We start from the raw sequence: 26,622 nt of genomic DNA on the forward strand, positions 1-26,622 counted from the left end.
GTTTTGTACAACTTTTATACAAAAACTTTGTTTCTAAAACGCTTCGAATACCATGTTCTATCAACAACAAGATATAACCACGATGAAACCACGATTTCATCTAATTTTTACTAATTCGAATTTTTCTCAATATTTATGCATCTGATAGCAAAAGTGCAAAAGAGCGATATTGTTAAGAATAAAGTTTGCTACAACTTTTATACTAAAACTTTTTCTTTAAAACGATTCCAATCGCATGTTCTACCAACAATAAGATCTCCAACCACGATTTCATCAAATTTTCACCTTTTCGAACATTTCTCGATATTTATCCATCTGAGAGCAAAAGTGTAAAAGAGCAACATTGTTAAGAATAAAGTTTTCTACAACTTTTATACAAAAACTTTGTTTCTAAAACGCTTCGAATACCATGTTCTATCAACAACAAGATATAACCACGATGAAACCACGATTTCATCTAATTTTTACTAATTCGAATTTTTCTCAATATTTATGCATCTGATAGCAAAAGTGCAAAAGAGCGATATTATTAAGAATAAAGTTTACTACAACTTTTGTACTAAAAGTTTTTCTCCAAAACGATCCCAATCGCATGTTCTACCAACAATAATATCTCAAACCACGATTTCATCAAATTTTCACCTTTTCGAACATTTCTCGATTTTTATCCATCTGATAGCAAAAGTGCAAAAGAGCGATATTGTTAAGAACAAAGTTTGCTACAACTTTTATACTAAAAGTTTTTCTCTAAAACTTTCCCAATCGCATGTTCTACCAACAATAAGATCTCAAATCACGATTTCATCAAATATTCACCTTTTCGAACATTTCTCGATTTTTATCCATCTGAGAGCAAGAGTGTAAAAGAGCAATATTGTTAAGAATAAAGTTTTCTACAACTTTTATACAAAAACTTTGTTTCTAAAACGCTTCGAATAACGTGTTCTAGCAACAACAAGATATAACCACGATGAAACCACGATTTCATTAATTCGAATTTTTCTCAATATTTATGCATCTGATAGCAAAAGTGCAAAAAAGCGATGTTGTTAAGAATAAAGTTTGCTACAACTTTTATACTAAAACTTTTTCTCTAAAACGATCCCAATCGCATGTTCTACCAACAATAAGATCTCCAACCACGATTTCATCAAATTTTCACCTTTTCGAACATTTCTCGATATTTATCCATCTGAGAGCAAAAGTGTAAAAGAGCAATATTGTAAAGAATAAAGTTTTCTACAACTTTTATACAAAAACTTTGCTTCTAAAACGCTTCGAATAGCGTGTTCTATCAACAACAAGATATAACCACGATGAAACCACGATTTCATCTAATTTTCACTAATTCGAATTTTTCTCAATATTTATGCATCTGATAGCAAACGTGCAAAAGAGCAATATTGTTAACAATAAAGGTTGCTACAACTTTTATACTAAAACTTTGTTTCTAAAACGTTTCGAATCCCGTGTTCTACCAACAACATGATATAAAACAATGATTTCAGAAATCTTTTATTCATTATAAATCAAACTATAAAAAAATTAATATTCTTCCATAATATCTTGTAAATCTTTTCTTTTCAAATCCGGAACTGTAGAATCATCCGCCGGATATCCAAGCGGTAAAAGATAAATTAATTTTTCCGAATTAGGTCGATTTAATAACGTTCGAAGAGATGGGCCACAATTTAAAGGTGTTGATATAAGTGACACTAATCCTGATACATGAATAGCGCTTATTAAAATTCCTGTAGCTATGCCAACACTTTGTTCATTATAATAATGTAATTTTTTCTTTCCGTCATCTCTAAAACTATACATTTGTTTAAAAACAAGAATCAACGCCGGCGCTGTTGTTAAATATTCTTTGACCCAATTTGTTTTGAATGGTTTTAAATCGGTGGTCCATATTTTACCCATGCGTTTCTTGTAGTTAATTTCTTCTTCGGATTCGATGATTTCTTTAATTTTTTGTTTCATATTTAAGGAAGTAATTAAAGCAAACGTCCACGGTTCTGTGTGTGCTCCACTTGGACCTGTACCAGCTGTTTTGATAATGTTATAAAGAACTTCTTTTGGAACAGGATCCGAACTAAAATTCCTAACAGATCGCCTTTTATTCATAAATTGAAAATATTTGTCTGATTCATTTTTCATTTCTTCTTCACTTAATCGGTTATAAACGAAGGGAATGTGTTTTAAATTTTTCGGTAAAGCTGGTATGCAGTCTTCTTCTACATCATCATTATCATTTTCTTCGTTATCCTCGGCAACTATTCACGTGAAATTAAAATCATTAGAATTTAGAAATAAACATTATAATTTATGACTTACTTTCATCTGGGGTTTTAAAATTATGAATTACATTTCTTTTTATTTTTCCATATTTAAGGTAAACGTACAATCCCCTGCTTAATAAATATCCCAGCAAAACGGTTGCTATGTAATGCCAATATAACTCAAAAAACATGTTACTGGTAAATAAAGGAGTTTGTTTATTGTTCAGAGCAAGATTACTACTGAAACATAAGTTAAATCGGAGATAGAATGCGAATAATGTTCTTGTGAATGGCAATGACCTAAAAATGATAAAAGTCACATGAGAAACAAACAGTTTTTATTTTTGAATTTGATAGATGTTATTTAAAGTGATAGATATATTCCGGATGTGTATATTAAAAACGTTATTAAATTATTTATCACGTTCGTGGTAATAAAGTAAAAATAAATTTCGTTTAACGAATTCCTAAGTAATACCTACGTATTTTTGCTGCTTTAGCATACATTCATTACGAAGTTTAAATATTTTTGAATTGTGTTATTTATTAATTTTATATATCATTAATTTATTACTATTTCTAGATTTCTTTTGCATATTTTTTTTAATTCTGTCAACTAAGAATAATGTAAGAAATGATGAAAGTGTGATAGTTATATATTAATAGAAATGATAGAGATTATAATCGATGCTATGGTTGAATGTAATGCTATGAGAAGTAGTATTTCGCACCTAATTTTCGATTCGATCTGAATCATTCCTGCCAATACCAAACCTAATTACAGATTTATCAAGTCTCGCACTTGATTCTATCTTAATAACTAATCTTATCTCCAGAACTACTCAAGTTAATAAGATGGATAATAATGGGTACTTGCAACAGACTTGTTCTAGACCTTTAACCCTTTTTGACGGATTCGTAGATGGATTACAAAAAATGACTCTTGAAAACTACTTGGAAACTTAGGAAACTTATACATAGATGATCTGAACACTGCTTTTACCAAAACCCTTAAGAAATTAAAGTATATTCTTCGGTAAGCGAGAACCATTTTCTCATCATAATCTTGTGATTTGTGTATTTCACAATAATTTTTTGCAATCTCTTATAGTACACAATTAGAATCATTTCAACCTCATTAAGCTGCATGAACTCCACGACGGTATTGTAAACTCCTGTAAGATTGACATGACAGTTCATTTTCATGTTTTGACCATCACATACCATGTTAACCTAATCTTTTCTAATGAGGATAACCACGACTACTGTGACCTTCAGAAGAAATATTATTATTTCCTTAACGGTGGCTAATTTCTGTTACTTCACACCAAAATCAATAAAAGCATAGCAATACAAAAAGTTTACTGTTTTCTGTGCCATTACTATTTCATATACATTAAAATTATAGCAACTAAAATAATAAAAACTGACAGAAAAACCCGTTAGAAATGCTTAAATGAAGAATTCAAAAAGACATCTCATATGTCCCATATCTACATCAGATCAAGTTCATTTCAAAGTTAAACCTCGGGTAAAATTCCTCAGTTCTTGATGCTCATCGTTTTGTTTCATAGAACGATCAAACAGACAACGGGAAGACAAAGGAAAAAAAGAGAACATTGGACAAGTAGAAAAAGCTAGCACAGAGAGGAGAAGTAGTGTGCAGGGTGGGCAAATTTAGGTGTTATTATGGGCTATCTCAGAAACTATAAGAGATACGAAAAAAGTAGGTGCCATCTCCCGGTCTCTTTTTCCGAGACTAATCCAATCCTGCAAAGAAGAAAAGTCTGTAACATTTTTGCTCCCAGATGCATCAATGTGGAGAATTTTTCTAAAATATGAAAATTAGAGGAGTGTTCAAAAATATCGGTATCCGGAGCATAATACAGAAAAACTTTCACTACAAAAATTGTAGCAAATTGTACCCTTAACACAATGGTCTGTAAGACTTTTGCTCTCAGTTGCATCAATGTGGAGAATTTTTCAAAAATCTGAAAATTGGAAGAGTGTTAAAAAAAATCAGTATCCAGAGTATGATACAGAAAAACTTTTACAACAAAAATTGTAGCAAATTGTACTCTTAACACGATGGTCTGTAACATTTTTGCTCCCAGATGCATCAATCTAGAGAATTTTTCAAAAATATGAAAATTAGAATAGTGTTAATAAAAATCTGTATTCGGAGCATAATACAGAAAAACTTTTACTACAAAAGTTGTAGCAAATTGTACCCTTAACAGAATGGTCTGTAACATTTTTGCTCTCAGATGCATCAATGTGAAAGCCGTTCTTGGCACCAAAACATACTCCATCATGTTGCTTAAGCATGTTCTGAATCTTAAATTGATATCCCAAAAATCGAGTGTTCTCTGAGTTTTTGAACTCATGTCTGCTGTAGCAGTTTTTCTAGAAAAATTCGAATAACTCAAGAACGGCATAATTAAATTGCAAAAAGTACAGACAAATCCAAATATGTAAAAATATACAGGGAGTTCCATTTAAAAAAAATACATTTTGTATATGCGAAAATATTTTCCAGAAATACACTCATATATATAGTACAAGTCTGCGTTTGATAGGAGCTATGGATGCCTGACGCACTGTTGCAAGACCCTGTATATAATGTATATCTATAAACAAGGCTTTCACGTGCTTTTACATACGCACGCGTACTTATATCAGAAAAATAAGGACTTCCCCGGCGTCTACTGGAAACTGTATGTACATCATATTCCAGTTCCTTTCAATTAGAATCAAACTGTGATCTAACTCATTCATATTTCCACTGATAGCGGCATTACAACAAAAAGAGAGATATGATAATAAGAGATTACAAATGGACCGCGTTATATATCACTTGACTAAGCGACATTTTATCGTTTTTAGAGATTTTCCTGCTGTCTGGTAGGTAAATGTGTAACTTATCTTAGAAAAAATGCAGAATACCGAAAGACCTAAAATACTGTTTGTTTTAAAGGATAAAGCTAAGCGTCTTCAGACGTACGGCTAAACCCGTATATTTCTAGTTCTAGGTCTAGTGTTAGTTCTAGTTTTACACTAGCACTATCACTAAAAGATAGAATCATTCATGTTTAGCCGCCTTAAGAGACGTGGGACTAAATCCGAATATTTCTAGCTCTCGGTCTACTGTTAGTTCTAGTGGCACTGGTAGGTTGCGCTAGTTAGCATAAGATATTACTATGTTGTATATTTTTATTGAACTAAACATATAACGAGAACTAGAAACATTCGGGTTTAGTCGTGAAAAAAACTTTCAGTTGTCAATGTCAACTTTAATTTTATTATTATATTCGTAATCTTAATTAAGTGAGTCCAAACTTGACGCATTTACATATCTCAAAAAACCAAAAAGTTCGAACTTTCAACTTTTAATTTTGACATATTTGTCAACTTCATAAAAAATCCTATTATTATTTGCATTAACTTTAATATTAATGCGAATACAATCACTTCCGGTTTGGAACGTCAACGTCAATACTGACATACATATTTACTATCTTAATTAAAAACCCATTAAAATTTGATCTATAACTCATTACTCAATTCTCATAAATAAAGTAAGAGCGATTTTTTTAATTTCAACCATTTTTTAATTAAAATATTTGAAGTTCTAAAATAGAGTTTTCAATTTTATGGATTTTCTCAAAATTTGACATATACAACATATACATTATTATACATCATCTCAAAGAAGAGAATTCATGCTTTAATTTGATGTATAAATCATTACTTAATTCTCAAAAATAAAGTGAAAGCGATTTTTTGAATTTCAACCATTTTTCAATGAAAAACATTTTAACTCCTAAAATAGATATCAATTTTTTTGATTTCCTCAAAATTTTATACATACAACACATACATTATTATAGCTATCGTAAAGTAGAGAGTTTAAGCTTTAATTTGATATATAACTTATTACTGAATTCTTATAAATAAAGTAAGAACGATTTTTTGAATTTCAACCATTTTTTAATTAAAACATTTTAAGTCCTAAAATAGAGTTTTCAACTTTTTTGATTTTCTCAACATTTTATACATACAACACATACATTAATATACATCATCTTAAAGTAGAGAGTTCAAGCTTTAATTTGATATATAACTCATTACTCAATTCTCATAAATAAAGTAAAATGATTTTTTGAATTGCAACCATTTTTTAATTAAAACATTTTAAGTCCTAAAATAAAGTTATGAATTTTTTTGATTTTCTCAAAATTTTATACATATAACACATAGATTATTATACATCATCTTAAAGTAGAGAGTTCAAGCTTTATTTTGATATATAAATCATTACTTAATTCTCAAAAATACAGTAAGAGTGATGTTTGTCAATTTGTCAATGTCAACTTTAATTTTATTATTATATTCGTAATCTTCATAAAATAACCTTTAAAATGAGTCCAAACTTGACGCATTTATTTCAAAAAACCAAAAAAGTTCGATCTTTCAACTTTTAATTTTTGACATATTTATCAACTTCATAAAAAATCCTTTAAAATGGGTCCAAATTCGACATATTTAACTTTAATATCAATGGAAATATAATCACTTCCGGTTTGAAACGTCAACGTCAATTTTGACATATTTGTCATCTTCATTAAAAAACCTTTAAAATGAGTCCAAAGATGACGCACTTATCTCAAAAAAGTTAGAATAAAAAAGCATTAAACCTAATTAAATATTAATACCAACCTTAATTTTTTATCTTTTTTTAATATATTTTTGTTTTTGTGACAAATATTAAAACATTTTATAATAATTAAGAATATGTCAAAATGACATTGACATTTCAAACCGGAAGTTCTTATATCTCGAATAATATTGGAATTAAACGTATCATGTTTGGACTCATTTTAAAGGATTTTTCACGACGATTACAAATATGTCAAAATTGACGTTGACATTCTTAACCGGAAGTTGACCATAACTTCATTAATATTGAAGATAAATGTGTCGTGTTTGTACTCATTTTAAAGGATTTTTAATGAAGATTGCAAATATGTCAAAATTGAGGTTGACTTTTTAGACCTGAAGTTAGTTATCATGTAATAGAAGTTTCATAACTGAAGTTAATCTAGTGTTAGTCACTTTTCCGAACTTTCTTTTTATTTTTAACGTGTTTTTTTGGGGCATTTTACATTGATTAAAAAAAAACGTCGATTTTTAAGCCACATGATGATTCTTAAATTTTTCCCAAGTTTTTTAATATTTCTTTTGTTAAAAAAGAACACTTCGTCCTTAATTTCTGAAGACGGTCAAGGGCCGAAACTGGTAACAGTTTAAGTAAACATACTATTTCATCTACATAAGAAGTGCTGATAACCTAGTTTATTTCAAAAATGCATATGATATTTAAAATTATCTTAAATAAACCTTTAATACCCCATAATATTCCTATTTTATCTAGATCTTTGCAAAGTTACAAAAATGAATATGTAAGTGTTTTCTCTAAAGCGTGATTATTCTAGGACACCTTTATAACAATAAAAATCATCGTTTAGAAGTAATAGAGCTTGTTCGGAATTGTTATTAAGTAAGTCATTACGAAATAAATTAGAATTGCTAATTGCACTATTTAAGTAGAACATAAATAATGGAAAAAAACTCCATTTTTATGCAATAAAGTGTCATAATATTATAAAACGAGCAATTAATATTATTTATTTTTTAAATTTTTATCACTAAAAGTTTAGATAAGATAAACCCGGATAGCATTCGTATTAATTGGCAGAGAAGGAGTGGTTTTAAAATATTAGAGAAATGTTCTGGCCGGCGTAATAATAAAAGCGGCGTAAATCAATGAAAAACGACGCGCCGCGACGATGTAAAATTGAGCGTGGCAACAAGTTGCTGTAAAATCTGTAAATAGTCATTCGTCCTCGAGTTTGCGCATTGTCAAGTAAACACAAATTTCGAACAGAAAAAATCGTTTAGAAAAAGAAACAACAAACGAAACCTCGTCGATCATTACAAAAAAGATAGTATCCAAACCCAAAAATAGATCGGAGCTAATGTAAAGATATAGCTGACGCGATGTTTTAAATTTTCGTTTAGTACTGACGTTTTTTTTTTGTAAATTTTTTCTTTCGTTTCCGGCGCCTTGATAAGCGCGGTTTTCCTGGTTGTGATTAAAATTGAAAAATTTTTAATATTCGTTTCTAACTAAACTGAAAACGTAAACGTTTTCACGTTTTGAAACATGCCTATCCCAGATTCGCGCGTCGCGAGTTGAATGAGACTGCGTCCTGTTGAGGCCAGTCAGAATCGCGGCTCGAACCTCTCTGACACATGAAAACATAAATCTTATAAACCAATTATTTAAGAATATATTTCAATTAAGACGGTATACAATAAAGTTTAAATAAATAAAACACTCGACTCAGTGATTACATGTGCGTGACAATTCGGAAATAGTTTTCAGGACCTTGAAAATGATCATCTAACCTTCATTAAAATTTTATTGATTTAAACCTAGGTAATGAAATAAAAAATTATTTGTGTTTGAAAAAAGTGAAAATGGATCTAAACAAAACAGACAATTTTTTAAAAACTCCTGTGCCGGTTTCAAAATCGCCAATAAATTCACCATCAATTCGCAATATGACTCAAACAGTGATTGTATCATTAGACGAAACTGTGATACACAACATCACTTATGGTAAGTTTTCAAAATAAATAATAATAAAAGAATTTTTTTAATTTCATTCTACTTTACATTCACTTTGAGTGTGGGTGGGCGCCGCATTCTTCACCATTAAAATCTCCTATTTTGTCTAAACCACTGGTTAAACGAACTCGTTTGCCTCGGTTAAACGCTTATTTCGACGGTCCCGTTCTATTCTTAACAATAGATTAATTATATAATAAGAAACGAAGCGTCTGTAAGATTGAAAACATACAATCTGTGCGTGTGCGCTTAGAAAAGGAAAGGATAAAAATATTTCCTTTCAGAAACTGAAACAGGTTGCTGTTTTCATGTGTATTGTATGTTTGGTTGCCTATATTTTGTGTAATATAACCATGTTTTTGTTGTGAAATCATTTAAAATACCCACATGTTCTTGAATAAACTTGTGAAATAATAACAATCCTGTTTATGGTTTAGTCATCTGTGTAAAAAATGTGATTTTTAGGATTAATTTTATCATTTGTTGTAAATTTCCATTGATTTAAAAAAATTTATTTAGAGACGTGGCATCCCAGCCACGTCTCTAAATAAATTTTTTGAATCCCAACTTTCATACCACCTTGTGGACGAGCGTCCAGAAAGTCTGTTTGACCTTGGGATACCATCACTTGCAATTTTCGGCAATCTATTGTCATCCATTCGCTCAACATGGTCCCCCCATGGTCTGGTTCGGGATGTCTTCGCTTCTTTTATGGTCCCTCAGGGTGTAGCCTGCTATGGATCGTAGGGTCCTCATTTCTGCTGTTCGAATGATTCTCTTTGTTGTAAAGTTTTCAGCCCTTGTTTCCACAGCATAACTCATAACAGATCTTACGCAGGTTTTGTATTTGTGGATTTTACTTTGTATGGTCATGTGCTACTTGTGATGCTGACGACGAAATATTTAAAACTCATGATCTGTACCACCGTTTTATTGCATATCGTCAGTTTGTCTTCTCGGCTCTTTCGATATGGACTTTTAAAATTTTTACAAATAATAGACTTATAACAGACTTCTTCATTCATCTTCATTTTGACTAACTCGAAAACGCAATCGTGATTTATATCAATATTTGAGCTAAATGAATCAACCAGAAGAGGAACTTTACTTGGATACGTATTGAATCGTATAACATCCTGTGTTTAAATAAAGATAAACGATTAGTTACCGAGGGACTTCTGCGTACGTAGTTAATCTATCAATGTGACAAGCAAAAATTTATAAAAAATATAACTTAAACCTAGAGGTGGTGGAGAAATATGTTATGCATGAATATTGTCCATAATAACCCAGAAAATGATATCTATTTGAAAAGATTTACAGAAAGTCAATTGAATTGGTTCTAACAATCCTTGAATAACCAAGAATTATAGTCGCATTGGATGATCAGGCAGATGATTGACTCTATCATATTTTTGGATATTTCAAATTGTCTTCCTATGACATTAGTTTTAGGAAGACTATGATCTAGTACAAACTCTAAAAAGCTTTCTGCAAGTTCAGATGTACGAACAGCCTTAACTCAGTATCTGGGTAATATTAAGTTGTGATAATACCTAACTTAATAAATTTTATATAAATATCTTCCTTTTAGTTAAATAAATTCATAGCACCTTTTAAACATTTTATTGGTCGCAGTGTCTTCAAAACCAATTTGTCCAGTCTATAAATATTCACTTTCAAGATCTTTTTAGAAAAAAATCAGAATGGTTTGTTAGATTCTGTTCCAATAGAACTCGTCGCAACATGTTGAGGCAAAAAATCGTCCAATTTTAACATTTTGTGGTTTATACTATATCACTAGAAACTGGTGATAGATAAATATGAAATAATTATGGATTATAATTTCTTGGTGCATTGGGAATATTTTTTATTCATAACGTCTTTCTCCAGTAGTTTTAGTAGTTTTAGAACTTCCTTTAAGGTTAATTTTATTACGAAAAATGGTCCAATTTTGATATTTTATGATTTATGCTATATTACTAGAAACTGGTGATACGTAGATATGAAATAATAGATTATGATTTCTTGATGCATTAAGAATATTTTTTATTCATAAAGTTTTTCTCTATCCGTTTTACTACTTAGGTTATAATTGATTTTATTAAGACAAATAGTCCAATTTTGACATTTTATGATTTATGCTATATCACTAGAAACTAGTGATAGATAAATATTAAATAAATATGGATTATGATTTCTTGGTGCATTAAGAATATTTTTTATTCATAACGTCTTTCTCCATCAGTTTTAGTAATACTTACTTCATAGGTGATTTTATTAAGAAAAATCGTCCAATTTTCACATTTTGTGATTTATGCTATATCACTAGAAACTGGTGATAGATAAATATGAAATGATTATGGATTATGATTTCTTGGTGCATTAGGAATATTTTTTATTCACAACGTCTTTCTCCATCAGTTTTACTACTTAGGTTATAATTGATTTTATTAAGACAAATAGTCCAATTTTGACATTTTATGATTTATGCTATATCACTAGAAACTGGTGATAGATAAATATTAAATAAATATGGACTATGATTTCTTGATGCATTAAGAATATTTTTTATTTATAACATCTTTCTCTATCAGTTTTAATACTCACGTTATAGTTGATTTTATTAAGAAAAATTAGCTAATATTGACATTTTATGATTTATGCTATATCACTAGAAACGGGTGATAGATAAATATGAAATAATTATGAATTATGATTTCTTGATGCATTAGGAATATTTTTTATTCATAACGTCTTTCTCCATCAGTTTTAGTACTTATGTTATAGTTGATTTTATTAAGAAAAATTAGCTAATATTGACATTTTATGATTTATGCTATATCACTAGAAACGGGTGATAGATAAATATGAAATAATTATGGGTTATGATTTCTTGATGCATTAGGAATATTTTTTATTCATAACGTCTTTCTCCATCAGTTTTAGTACTTATGTTATAGTTGATTTTATTAAGAAAAATAGTCCAACTTTGACATTTTATGATTTATGCTAAATCACTAGAAACTGGTGATAGATAAATATGACATGATTACGGATTATGATTTCTTGATGCATTAGGAATATTTTTTATTCATAACGTCTTTCTCCATCAGTTTTAGTACTTACTTTATAGGTGATTTTATTAAGAAAAATCGTCTAATTTTGACATTTTGTGATTTATGCTATATCACTAGAAACTGGTGATAGATAAATATTATATAGTTATGGATTATGATTTCTTGATGCATTAAGAATATTTTTTATACATAATATCTTTCTCTGTCAGTTTTAGTACTTACTTTATAGGTGATTTTATTAAGAAAAATCGTCCAATTTTGACATTTTGTGATTTATGCTATATCACTAGAAACTGGTGATAGATAAATATGAAATAGTTATGGATTATGACTTCTTCTCCGTCAGTTTTAGTACTTAGGTTATAATTGATGTTATTAAGAAAAATAGTCCAATTTTGACATTTTATGATTTATGCTATATCACTAGAAACTGGTGATAGATAAATATGAAATGATTATGGATTATGATTTCTTGGTGCATTAGGAATATTTTTTATTCACAACGTCTTTCTCCATCAGTTTTACTACTTAGGTTATAACTGATTTTATTAAGACAAATAGTCCAATTTTGATATTTTATGATTTATGCTATATCACTAGAAACTGGTGATAGATAAATATGAAATAATTATGGATTATGATTTCTTGATGCATTAGGAATATTTTTTATTCATAACGTCTTTCTCCATCAGTTTTAGTCCTTATGTTATAGTTGATTTTATTAAGAAAAATAGTCCAACTTTGACATTTTATGATTTATGCTAAATCACTAGAAACTGGTGATAGATAAATATGACATGATTACGGATTATAATTTCTTGATGCATTAGGAATATTTTTTATTCATAACGTCTTTCTCCATCAGTTTTAGTACTTACTTTATAGGTGATTTTATTAAGAAAAATCGTCTAATTTTGACATTTTGTGATTTATGCTATATCACTAGAAACTGGTGATAGATAAATATTATATAGTTATGGATTATGATTTCTTGATGCATTAAGAATATTCTTTACACATAACATCTTTCTCTGTCAGTTTTAGTACTTACTTTATAGGTGATTTTATTAAGAAAAATCGTCCAATTTTGACATTTTGTGATTTATGCTATATCACTAGAAACTGGTGATAGATAAATATGAAAAAAATATGGATTATGATTTCTTGGTGCATTGGGAATACTTTTTATTCATAACGTCTTTCTCCTCCATCAGTTTTAGAACTTACGTTAAAGTTGATTTTATTAAGAAAAATCGTCCAATTTTGATATTATATGATTTATGCTATATCACTAGAAACTGGTGATAGATGAATATGAAATAATTATGGATTATGATTGTTTGATGGATTAGGAATAATTTTTATTCATAACCTCTTTCTCCATCAGTTCTAGTACTTAGGTTATAATTGATTTTATTAAGAAAAATCATCTAATATTGACATTTTATGATTTATGCTATATCACAGTTAAATTGTAACAGGTATTTGGAACTATAACTCTCTAGTCGTCGCAATCATTATAAAATTAATAACCTAATTCAAGTCTTAAATATGACTTAACTCCATAGTAACTTTCTCTCAGAAACAGTTCAACTTTTAGAAAAGTAGTAAGAAACGGAGAATTTATTAAATTTTTAGTCAGTTATATAGGCAACCCAAACGATTAATAGAATTGCTAATAAGGAAACTGTAAAAAGATATTTATAAAATAAAATAAATTTAAAACGAAAAATATTTCGAAATAATTAAGTGTGTAAATTATAGAAATTTTCTTTAAGATAACCTGTCCTTAAATACATTTCCTTCAAATATTTATGTATTGCTTTATATGTTCATACTAAGAATTAGTGAAAAACATGTTTTCATCATGTCTGTCTTTGCATAAAAGAAACCGCATTTCTAAAACCCATAATGAAAAAGCATAAAATTTGTTAATTATTTAAAAAATGTTATTTTCTATATTTTATTTTCATATTTACTTTCTATATTATTTCGGATTCCATTAAAGCGAAATCTATTAATAACTACTTAGACATTGTTATATTTACCGATTTAACTCGCTTACACCAACTAACTTTATAAATAACAACAGTGTTTCTATTTTTATCTTCCTTGTTTACTCCATCGTGCATACCACGTTCCATTTTGGTACTTAACAGTAAACGCTTTTATCTATATAACCCACATAATAATAATAATTTATCTGTGTTGATGAACTATAAGGTTAAATAAATTATTATTCAGTGATTTTTCAATATCAGAAAAAATTATTATTATTATTAAATAATCAATTACAAGTAAAGTAAAAAAAATATATATTATATAGATATATGTAAAAATTAATTATGTTTTTTTATGCATTTTTGGAATTTTTATGAATTAATTATTTATTGTAATTTACATTATTTACTTATTGCAAATATTCATTTTTCTCCAAATAATTCAAAAATAATTTATTGCAGTTTTTTGTTGGTTTTTATAGTGTATAATACGCTTATTCAGCAGTGCTACTTTAGGACCGTATTTCGGGCAGGATGCCAACAGCTCTCCAACAAGAATGTCCTTAGCTGCTAAATGGGAGCATCGGTATTCTTTGTGTTCGTTTTATTCATTTTTCTATTTATTAATAAATGAAATTAAGATATAATAATGTAATCTTAAAATTATAATTTTTTTGTAATGATACTCATAAGAAATAAATATGTTATTTTCCTTATGTCTAAAATTAAACGTTTATTGTTTGTTTAACGTTGTTAATCTCGTTTGTTTTTTGCGGTGTTAAAAAAATTATAGGTTTTATATTGAAATAAATCAACAAAATTATTAAAAATGAGGTCAGAAATGTTGAAGAACAACGTTACGATTATGTGAGTCACATTAGTGACCCAGTTTCTTTACTGGACTTAATTTAGCAATGAATTTATTAAAATATTGTTTTAACTTTTCTTTTTATGGAATGTTTCATAATATTTTGACAATTTTTAGCAGAATGATATCGATCTACTAGCCTAATTGTAACAGTTTTCAATAACAGTATCTAATATGTTAACAGCACTGAACTGGAATAATGTGAACCGGGCATAATAATTATAGCGAAAGTTCTTATGCAACACCATTGCATGTCTTTGGCAAACAATTAGGGATGTCAAAGGTGTATCGAAAACTAAAGTATCCCTGATCTAATTTCTAAAAGGAAATGGGCGCTGATTTAAGCTATAAGTAACTACTTCTGAACTTTTATGGTATTGCTTCGGTTTGTAACACCTATGAGAAGGACTCTTGGACTTCTACTGTGACTGAAGAGAGTAATAGTAATCTATAAATTTCCGGAAGAGTAATGGGAGAATTTTACTAGCATTGGATAACTTATGATAAAACTCTGTGATTTTCTACACCTACATCAACCTTCCTTCTTTTTACATTGCAAAGCCATAAGCTAATTCAATCCCATCTACACAATTCCTTCATTACCTAACTCAATTCAACGCATTTATTAACTTCTAAAACCCTAACCTAATCCATCTCACCCGATTCAACTACATTCACAAACCAAATAATTCTCAAATACAAACCTACATCCAACCACAAATCAATGTTTAGAATCAATAATTTCAAAAACGTCAACCTCATCCCGCCCCAATGCGCATATTTTTAAAATCCATTGTCCTTACATCATTTTTACCTTAGTCATGATAAGAAGTATTCCTAAAGAAACCTCAACCCAACCTAACCTATAACGGTCTCTACTTGTGGCACCAATTTTACAAAATCTGCATCAAATTCAATCTAAACATAATCTGTGCAAAGTCAATCCTAATCTCAAATTGGGGTTCTCAACCACAGCACAATCATTAACTTCTAAAAGGAAGCCCTCAAACTAATCCATCCTCCATTCACACCTTACATTTCTGAAGTCAAACAATAATTATTAAAACCCTAATTTTATACCCTCTTGGATCTAATGTATCCAAAATTCAATCATAAATTCAAGTGCAAGCAATAATTCGTAAACCTTCATCATCACTTAACCTACTTTCATTTCCACCTGAAGTGAATCAAGTAATAATTCTCCAAACCCTATTACCCTCTCAAACCTACATAATTTATATTCAAGCACAACTTAATCTAATCCTCCAACTAACCAATAGTTACCAAAACTCGAAGCGTATTCCCACTCAACCTGATCCAGCTCTTACCCAACTAAAACCTAACATTAACTCAAAACAATTTTTTTATTATAATGTAGAGTTGTGGACTAATGTATCTAGGAATCTATGATTTTCAAACATTTTTGATCTGTAACTCTTATGGTCTATATCCGTTTCACCTTGATTACAAAAACCTCTCACTCAGCAACTGTTATACTGCGTATCTTGATTCACCCCGACCACATTTGGTCTAAAATATCATTTCCAAAATAACACGCATAAACAGTTTCCAAAACCCCAATCCAACCCAACCCAAGCTAAGCAATAAGTTAGTATGGGACAAACTTTATCCATCAAGAACAACTTATTGACATGGTCATCCAAACTTCATATTTTCTAGAACCCTAATCTCAAACACACCATAAGCCAAACAATAACTTCTAAAATCGTACTCTAAACCAAAATCCAAACCTAACCTCAAACGCAACTGAACCCAAGTTCTATAATTTTTAAATCAGCAACCTAATTCAAACCAATTTAATTCCATTCGAATATTCTCAACCCCACACAATAAGTTTAAACAATCAAATTTAAAGCAAAACCCATGTCAATATTAGTCCTCGCTCAATCAATTTCTTCTTCTTCCTTTTAGCAGGGATTTCCCCTGTTCTCTCCGTCTATTACTGTTTGTTCTGTTCTATCTGGCTTCCCTACTATGTATTTAGTTTCATTGAGAGAAAGTATCACTCACAAAATTCTAATTTCTAACCTTGAACCTAGAGATCATGTTCAAGGTGTTGTACTGTTTCAACGAATTACAAATTCTTTTTGTGCTTTTTGACAGACTTCGTTCTACATGTTCAAGAATTTCTTTTATTTCATTCAAAGTTTATTAAGCAGAACGCACGAAATATAAGACTTGCATATTCAAGTATTTTTATTCAAGTAATTTTATCTTTCTAATACAAACCATATTGAAAATATTTAACACGTTGGCTGCCACCATACAACCAATTAAGTAATTCCCTAGGGGCCACTGTAAAAAATAGCTAGTGTACCATTTTTTTACAGTGGCCCAAAGTTTCTTTTTTGAAAAACGACATCTTTTTTACATGTAAATGTGAGTTGACCAGTGATCCTCATGGCACTGCAGTAATAACTGTTTTTTTACTTTAGTGCCATGAGGATTACCAGGATTACTCAAGTTCAATGAAATCTTGAATTACAAAAACTATCTTTATTATCTTTGCATTTTCAATGAAGTTTTGTAAAACATGGAAGACACATATACTTGTCACAAACATGACATCTTGTAGAAACTAATTTTCCTTGTTTTTGTGCCACTGAACGTCCTTCTTTTGCAGCTTCTGCGTAACAATTTGTACATCTTCTTCTTTTTTTGCCGATTGTTGTTATCCTTTTCTTCACTTTGCACTAAGCTGTGCTTCAGGGAATCTGAACGTTTTGGTGTAACGTCATTCTTTTCAACACCTAGCATCTCAAGCACAAGCATCTCCCTGAATGAGGCAATATGAATTTTACTTTTGTGAAAATGATTGTAAATGAAAAGCGCATTGACTACAGCAGTAGAACCTCAAAAGCTACTTTGTAATATCATCTGATGGTTTTTCTCAAGGACGTAAAATAACTTGACATTTGGTCGGAAAGGTTTATCCCTTGCTTGCCCTTGTTGTATTCTAAAACAGCAACTGGCTTACAAACTTCCTCGCCCAACCTGTTTTTTCGTCCAGTTGTCATCTTTTCCAAAGTATGTTTTGTACTTAGGAAGTTAACATTCCGTTTGTCCTTCCACTTTTCAACAACAATTCCTTTCGAATTTTGTTTACCAACCACTTCTTTTTTTAGTTTTTTTGACATGATATCCTGTGGTAAGTACTTTCTGTTCTTCCTTAGGGTATAATAATAATAATCACTTTATTCGGGCAATTTTATAATTACAATCTTGTGTACAATCTTGTGAAGTAATATAATATATAAATAATATACCTTATTCTGTACAAGAATAATTTTCAAAAGAAATAATAAAAATACAAAGACAAAATATTATAAAACAAATTTAATTTAATTATTGAGAAAAAAGCCCGAACATATAGGCGGAGTTCAGGTCAACCCTGATCTTCCACTCAACCTAACAGAAAGAAAGACCGTAAAGAAAAAAAAACAACAAAACAAAGGAAAAAAGAAGAGGATACCAATTGCAAGGAAATAATGGAAACTCATAGAAGAATGAGAGATAAAATTTAAAAGTTAAAGGCACACATAGACAGTTAGCTACACACAGAAGCCCTCCGTCACCCATCCATCAGCCAACATCTCAATGCTCTTTTAAATCGGTTCAGGGGTAGTCCAATCAGGTGCCGAGGTAAATTATTGTATATGGTGTATATCTGATAAGAAAAACACCGTTTGAAAAATTCTGTACGGTGGGAAGGAGGTGTTAGTATCTAATAAATGAGTATCTCTCTGTAAAAGTGAAGTTGCCAATGGCACTGATGTATAAAAGTTATCCACTACTATAAGCCTTCCTTCAGATAAATATGACTCTGCAAGTTCCATAACTACTCTTTCAGCAAGTCCAGCAGACTGCAGTCCAGTAACTGTTTGTCCAGAATACAGTGACATGCTCAATGTATAATCAATTGGATTAGCGTCAGCCGTCGAATTATCAGCAAAATGAACGAATCTCAGCAATAGTTGAAATCTATGTCTGCTCATTACTTTTGGAATGATACAATTTTTGTATAAAATGCTGGTGGACCAATAATCAGCTATTTTAGGATACTTTACAAATCCCATATAAAGAAGGACAGCAAAAACTTCCACATTTCATCTTCATTGGTATCCACCCATTTTTTGATTCTGGCCAAGTTTGCAGCATTTTTATTTGTTCCGTGAACAATAACACTCAAAAGTTCTGCGTCAAAAAACTTGCGGTATATCTGCATAGCAGTTACACTTTCTCGATTTTGTGTATCAATGTCATCAATTTTATATGATTCTGAGCCTAAAAACTGTATATGAAGTGGTAATTTGTCCACACGTATCTCTTGCCATTATTCTGTTTCCTCTTGCTCAGCTTCCTCTTGAACTGACGTTTCAGGATCCACTTCATCCCCAGATTCCGATAACTCATCATCCACCTCAAATTCCGAGCAGGATGATGAGAATAAGCTTCCTTCAGAATCATCATCACTCTCAAGTGCGGCTGCAAGTTCATGTTCTTTCAATTTTTTTATAGGCCTACGTCTAGTTACACCACTAAGCCCAGGTTTGGAATCCATGATGAAATTTGTAATATTATAAATAAATTCTAATTATCACTTCAGCACTTGGTCGTTATAAACAACAGAAAGTGAAGAATATATTCAGGAACTAACCTCAAAACTGGTTTCGACTTGAGGATCTGCTTTGAATGCCCATATCTTAGCCATTTATGGGTTTAGACCAAATATTATTAGACTAATTATCATTTTAACTTTAGTATTTGTGATTAAAATTATGCCACGACATACAGGAACATCCTGTATATACATTACAAACTTTAAAATAAATTAATAATTATTTGAAATATTCACAATTATCTATCTTCTATTCCCCTCTTTACTCAATTTTGTGATCAACTGTACATTTTTATTAACACATCATATTTTATGTACGATGTGTTTTTGTATGTGTAATATGTACATATTTTATGTTTGAATTACATAGATAAAAGCTTTAAAGAAATAATTTCAAATTGATAATGATTTAATTAAATTTTTGTTAGAAAGATAAATTTGTTACATTTTTATTAGAATTCCAAGCATTTTCTTTTTTTATTTAAAGTTATTTAAAAAATGTGGAATTCAAAGAAACTTGGAATTGGAATGAATTACAAGTTTCTGTTCACAGATGCCACCTCTACATTAGTTAGAAAGAGACGGTTATTTTAGGGTGGGAGTAGTTGGGGAACATGGAGGCCAAAAGCTGTTCGTATCGTCAGTTGCCGTTTGACTCGCGTAGAGTTCGTGTAAATATTGTACTATTTTTTTATAACAAAAAAAAATCTAACATTTTTTTACCCCACATAAATGTATAAGACAAACTATATAAATCGTGAAATAAACAATTTTTCCTTCAAAGATTTTGAGTGAAAAAAATTGTGTTGTTAAACCATAGTTAACCTCAAAAACCTTTTTGACGTTTCGATTATAATGCGTGTTGTTTGTGATAACATGTGGTGACTTTTTGGGACAATAAGTACGATGCCCCTGCGACGATTTTATTATGCGGTCCTTACGTGATTTAAGGCCCATCATTTTACCTGCTTAAAAAAGGATACACAAAAAAATAAATAAAATAACTGTAACAACTTGGGGGGGATTTAACGCGGAGACTTTTAAATTTTCGCAATTCTTGCTCTTTGAACGGTGAATTTCGAATTGAGAAATTTCTTCTTCTGTAATCATGCGCTCGCACAAGGACACGAAGGAAAGTGGGTTTTTCGAAGGAGATTCCGATTCGGACGGTGGAAACATGGGGAAAGCCCTCAAAAGAACTAAAGTGTTTACTATTTCAAGTGATTACAAAAGAAAATTGGATAGAACTGAATATACAGCTGAGGAATTGGAAACACATATTAAACAAACTGATTATTCTAGAAAAGGTTAGTTTCATCAATAATCATTTTTTTAGATATTAAGGTTTAAAATCAACAAAGAATTTGATATAAAAGCCATTAATCATTAATTTTTTATTGTTTATTATAATTCATTTATCGACGTTGTTATCTAAAATTAAATATTACAAGTTTTTATTTTTTATTATGAAAGAATCTTTCATCCTTTGGTGACACATCATATTTATCATGTATGTATCAGCAAGTAATTTAAATATACAAGATGAATTTTTGAAAGTTAAAGAAAAAAACGTTCTTAAAGAGAATGGAAAATTCGAAGAGATTGTTTACTTTTTTTTTTAAATTTTTTTTTTGTCTACATACCAGGAAAAGTTTGTTTACGTTACTAAACGCGGTTTTATAAAGCCATAATTACGACGTGATTGGTTGATAGGCGCTTAACTTGATGATGTGATTAAATTTTGATCTGGTTTTATTAAACCCGACCACACCATCCAACAAAAATGTTTGATGCACAAAATAAAGATCATTAACCTAACATGTTCCAAAGCTCTACAACATTATTGTATAGCTTTTGTGTTAGAATTTATATTTTAAACATAAACAGACATAATTGACAGTTAATAGGCGGTTAACTTGATAATGTGATTAAATTTTGATCTAGTTTTATTAAACTCGGCCACATCATTCAACACAAATGTTATTATGACCAAAATAAAGATCATTAACCTAACATGTTCCGAAGCTCTACAACATTATCGTATAGCTTTTGTGTTAGAAGTTATATTTTAAACATAAACAGACATAATTTTATTGACAGTTAATAGGCGGTTAACTTGATGATGGAGTAAATTTTGATCTAGTTTTATTAAACCCAGCCACACCATCCAACACAAATTTAATGTTATAATGCACAAAATAAAGATCATTAACCTAACATGTTCCGAATCTACAACATTATTGTATTGCTTTTGTGTTAGAATTTATATTTTAAACATAAACAGACATAATTGACAATTAATAGGCGGTTAACTTGATGATGTGATTAAATTTTGATCTAGTTTTATTAAACCCGGCTACACCATCCAACACAAATGTTATCATGCACAAAATAAAGATCATTAACCTAACATGTTGCGAAACTCTAAAACATTATTGCATACTTCTGACATAATTGACAGGAGAAAAGCTAATGCAGAAGAATTGAACATAGATAATCATGAATGGACCTTTGAAGAAAGGACAGTTTATGAACCACGTGTTCTTTCACAATATGGTTTTTGAATGATTTCTAAAATAGGATCGTAAATAAAAGTTTTTTTTAAAATAGTTGTTTCAATTATTCATTTTAAACAGATTTATGAGTAAAAAACTCTTAAACTCAAGAAATTAGAAATAAATTAATAATTCTTCAAAATTGTTCCATTGCAACCTTACAAAAGTGATCGTACCGTTCCAAATGTTGCAATGAACGATGAAATCTGCGTTCGCTTTTAGTACATCTTTCAATCTTCCCGGCATTGATTGCACAAGCTTTTCAGTATAAGAAATCGGATTTTCCCCATTCTGCTTACAATGCAACTTTTAGCGATTACTTACTACCAATTTTGCGTTTTCTAATTCATTTGTGTGAATTATCCCAATGAGAATGTGCGCTAAACTACTTGCGCTGTATGTTTTAGGTCTTGATCCTGTTAGAGAAGATGCAACTGTTTCCAAGACCCAATTGTATAGCATGTTGTTTTAAATTTGCCTTTAACATATTTACTTAAACATTGCCATTTGTGCATTATATTATCACTTACAGCTTTATTAACATGTACTTTTGGGATTGACTGTATATCTTTCTGTTACGTATTCATCACAGTTATTTCCTTTCTTCATCGGTTAATGATAAACTCGATGATAACATTACCCTTAACACAATTACATTAGAATTTACAAATTTTTCAATATAATTTAACACCCCTTTCTGCAGCATCACTCATAACAACTGTCTTAACAAGTTTTTTTTATCCCACTTTTATAAAGGGGATCATCCTTTCGTATTGAAGGGTCTTTGTTGAGGTTAAAAACTCGTTATTTGTAAAGGAAAAAAACATTTGGTGGAGTTTATAACTTTTTAGTTAATTCTCTCTCTCCTTCCTGTTCTTCATTGTTATCTTCCTGTAATACAATTTTAGCCATAATTGTCTTAACTATGATTGCAACATTGTCGTTAGCATGGATGGTATAAAAATTTGACAAAAAAAATCTTTTCTTACCCGTTGTGACGAACTAGGTATGTAATTAAGTTGTCATTGTACTAGTCTACGACAAATTGTTCTCAAACAATAAGTGACTAGTTAATCTATCAACTTGAACAACATCATATTTGCTTGGAAACTAAATTAACGAAGTAAATAAGAGAAAAACAGATGATCAACCTTGATGTTGCCAGGTTTCCGATTGTTGGCGCATCATAAAGGATTATGTACCAATCTATGTTGCACTTGCACATGGTTCTATAGATGTGTGAGGTACATTTTGTTGAGATTCTGCGACCTCTAACTGATAAGGATCTAAAGTTGTTAACGTAGCTTTTAACTTTATCTTCATTTTGATTGTATGAGTAGAGATCTTTAGGACTCTGTTTCATGTTATTTCTAAGACTTTCAACTCAAAAATTTATGAGAACAGAATTAAGGATATCGTGGCAGAAAGCATTGTATAGCAAAAAGGAGATAACAATGATTTTTCAACTTTACCAAAGGATAGCGATTCGAAAGTAACTGATTTGTCACAGTGAGCAAATTGACCTTTATGATAATGCCTCATTTGGAAATTGTAACAATTTGATACAACAATGGATTTACTAATCGGCAAAAATCGAAAAGGTGCATACTAAAGGTGTATACACCATTGGGATGTTCTTTGTAGCGCAGATTGCAATGGATGTTTTCCAGCGTTACGGAAATTATTGAGTCGTTTGGAAAAAGTTAATGATGTTCACTTTTAAGAATAACGAATATGACATTGATCGCTAATATTTATTTCTGAAGAAATTTGAAGATACCTTAAATGTAATTCAACGTGATCAAATCCACCTGTCATCAACCTGTCTTTTTGCCAATTTTAAGTGCCAAGTGGCTGTTAAATATGACAGTGATCGTTTATAGTTGGAAAACTTCACAACCTCTATTTTAATTTGCGATAAACGCAATTTCGTGGATTATATTTCGGAATTATCACAATGATTTGATCAGAAGTGTACCTAAACCCAATCGTTAATATAACTCTACAGACATTTTATGTCATATATACAACGTCATTGAGAAATACGTACTGAATATGTACATCAAGATTTCTTTCATGATTAAAGCTAAATTGTAAATTGCAAGGGAAGAAATCAAAATAAACAACATGCTATGACGAGTATGATAATTTCGTTCATCTAATGATTCTTTGCTTGCTCCAATCGATCTCCAACAACTAGTACTGGTAGTTTCTTCATAGACTACAATATGACTTAGCCACTGAGCATGATGATCTTAAGAATTATATTAGTAAAAACTGTGAACCCATTCAGTACAGACTTTTAACTCTTATTTTTAAACTAATACTTTTCTTTCGATATGCATTATCAACAGCATGGTTTTATGACAACTATAACTAATTTAACTGAAGTAACATAGTTAATCAACGAAAACATAGATAAAGGGCAACAGGTTGTTCATAACTTATACCGACCTCATAAAAGTGTTTGACAAATTAAATGATGTAATATTTCGTTCTAAACTATACAGTCTTAAATTTACCAGCGATCATCTTGATTTGATTTCATCCAATTAACTGGTTAAAACTGTACACAGAGAGGTCTAAAAACTGAATGTGTTAAAATTTGCAATGCTGAGGAACAATAATTGCAACTTTGTAACTGTTGAAAATCATTTAGCCATCCTGGCAAACACTTTTGAAAAGTATTACTTGGTTATGACAAATCCATGGCAAGTTATGAATAGCCTTGATGATCATTTTAAAATGTTTGGGAATATAAGTAGTCAAATCCCATTGGGGTGCGATACAAGTTGGGAATCGCCGATTTAAGTATTCAACTTTATATTTTCCGGGTAATACCAGATATCTGGAAGCTTGCAACATCAAACTTAGACCGAAGGAGATCGACTTATGTAGTGATTTCATAACTAGCTAATCAAGAAAAGTCATTCTTGTCTCGGTCTTTATGCAAAATTTGATGTGGAGATTCTAGCTGTTTAAGATACTCCATGTCTACATTCTTAAGCAGAAACAGCAGTTCAAATGATAGATTTAGACCGCAGATATCAAGAAAATAATCCATAACAATTTTGTCTAAATCAAGCTGTGGAGGACTCAAAGTTGATATTATTTTCAACTATGATTAATATGATTTTCGTTTTAAGAATAGAATAAAATTTATCAAAATTCTTAAATTCTTTGTTATTAAAATATTGTTTTTACCGACTAAACAAAAAAAGGGATTCCTTTGTATTTATTTATAAAAATAAGTTGATAACTAAACGTAGAAATAACTTGGAATATCCTGTTAACTTTTTACGTACCATAACAAAAAAAAAATAACAAACATGTTTATTTTGAATAAAAATTAATACCACAACGAAGCCTTCAAAAGTACGTTAAAAAGATGTAATTTTAAACCACAACTATTTTGTATTAGTATTTCAATATTATTTGACGTGCAAACAAATACAAAATAAATTAATATCTTATTAATATTGTTTACAAAAAAATTATTATTGAATTTAAAATCCGTCCTTGAATGAGTCCCAAAAATTATTAGCCTCGTCTTGAATCATAAATATTTTGTTACCGGACAAAGTCTCTCGATATTTTAAAACGTTTTTAGTGGACGCTAATGGCGTTCAATAAAGAAACTTTGAGCTGTTTACTTCTTAATGGTTTTTAAATTACCTGTAAATGTAGTTGTAAAATAGATGTTTACGATCGTATTACAATCTTGGAAATGATAAAATATTAATTAGATTAAAATTATTAATAAATTTATGATATGTGAGTAAAATATTTTCAAGCTGAACTTTGAATACTGATAAATAGTGAAAATGTATTCGTTATCGACGACAAAAGGATACATGCATGAAATCAAAAACGTTTATTGTATTAATTAACATGTTGTTTTCGCTTATTAATGTAAGAGAAATCAAAAAATATGAGAACAACAAGTTGTTATAAACGTTCTCAAAATATTTACCGAGTTTCACAAAAACTTTTCATTTCGTCCGGGTTATTTCGGCTTAAGCTTTATTTTTAGATCGTCCTGAAAACCGTGTCAATACAGATATCTTCTATTTATATAACATTCTCTACTAAACAACTGTAGATTCGGACTCGACTTTTGTCCATCTGATCTTTTCTTCTCTTTCAAACGTGCCGTGACCTTAATAACAAGAACCTTCGTGTGTACGTGTGTGGACGGTGTTATAATTGGACAGGTGTTCAAAATTGATTATACCAGGTGTAGAATGCGACAAGCTTGGAAAACCGAAACTAGATTTGCTTTTTATTCGCACCAAACATTAACCGAAAAAAGAGACCGATACAGACATGTGACATTAAATAATTAAGAAATTTACTAAATATTTAAATGATAAAAAAAGAGGTGTTGAGTTAAGAACCGTTTCCGTTGGGATTTTGAAACCGTAAATTTTAATCCTGTTTTACTAAGGTTTAAGTGATGAAATACGTTAGTTTGTAGTAAAAGAGGCGTAAAACTAAAAATGGA

The 26,622-nt window shown here is 30.0% G+C and overlaps 2 protein-coding genes across 5 annotated transcripts in view; one reads left to right on the forward strand and one right to left on the reverse strand.

Moving 5' to 3' along the window:
* Window positions 1-1,499: 1,499 nt before the first annotated feature.
* On the reverse strand, window positions 1,500-9,082 carry LOC111425738 (Iodotyrosine deiodinase). Of its 2 annotated transcripts, XM_023059966.2 has the most exons (3): window positions 9,025-9,082; window positions 2,338-2,582; window positions 1,500-2,276 (listed from the first exon to the last, which is right to left on the reverse strand). In XM_023059966.2, coding segments are annotated over exons 1-3 (978 nt in total). In that variant the 5' UTR covers window positions 9,027-9,082; the 3' UTR covers window positions 1,500-1,545. The 2 variants fall into 2 exon arrangements, with proteins under 2 accessions (XP_022915734.2, XP_022915735.2); XM_023059967.2 differs by lacking the exon at window positions 9,025-9,082 and having other exon boundaries at window positions 2,338-2,593.
* LOC111425737 (ribosomal protein S6 kinase alpha-5-like) overlaps window positions 8,540-26,622 on the forward strand; it is a 75,241-nt gene continuing 57,158 nt past the window's right edge. For 2 of the 3 annotated variants that reach the window (XM_023059962.2, XM_023059964.2), the window contains exon 1: window positions 20,240-20,870. In XM_023059962.2, the coding sequence (XP_022915730.1) occupies window positions 20,672-20,870 (199 nt within the window). In that variant the 5' untranslated portion in view covers window positions 20,240-20,671. Of the gene's footprint in view, window positions 8,968-20,239; window positions 20,871-26,622 lie in introns of those variants that run through there. The other variant, XM_023059965.2, reaches the window with a different exon arrangement.

The sequence above is a fragment of the Onthophagus taurus genome, chromosome 1 (genome assembly GCF_036711975.1).
Source record: "Onthophagus taurus isolate NC chromosome 1, IU_Otau_3.0, whole genome shotgun sequence".
Taxonomy (NCBI): Eukaryota; Metazoa; Arthropoda; class Insecta; order Coleoptera; family Scarabaeidae; genus Onthophagus; species Onthophagus taurus.

Excerpts from the sequence above, each read along its gene's own strand:
- LOC111425738 (XM_023059966.2), bottom strand. Across the intron at positions 2,277-2,337 it reads TTTTAAAACCCCAGATGAAA|TTGCCGAGGATAACGAAGAA; the intron begins GTAAGTCATAAA and ends TCACGTGAATAG.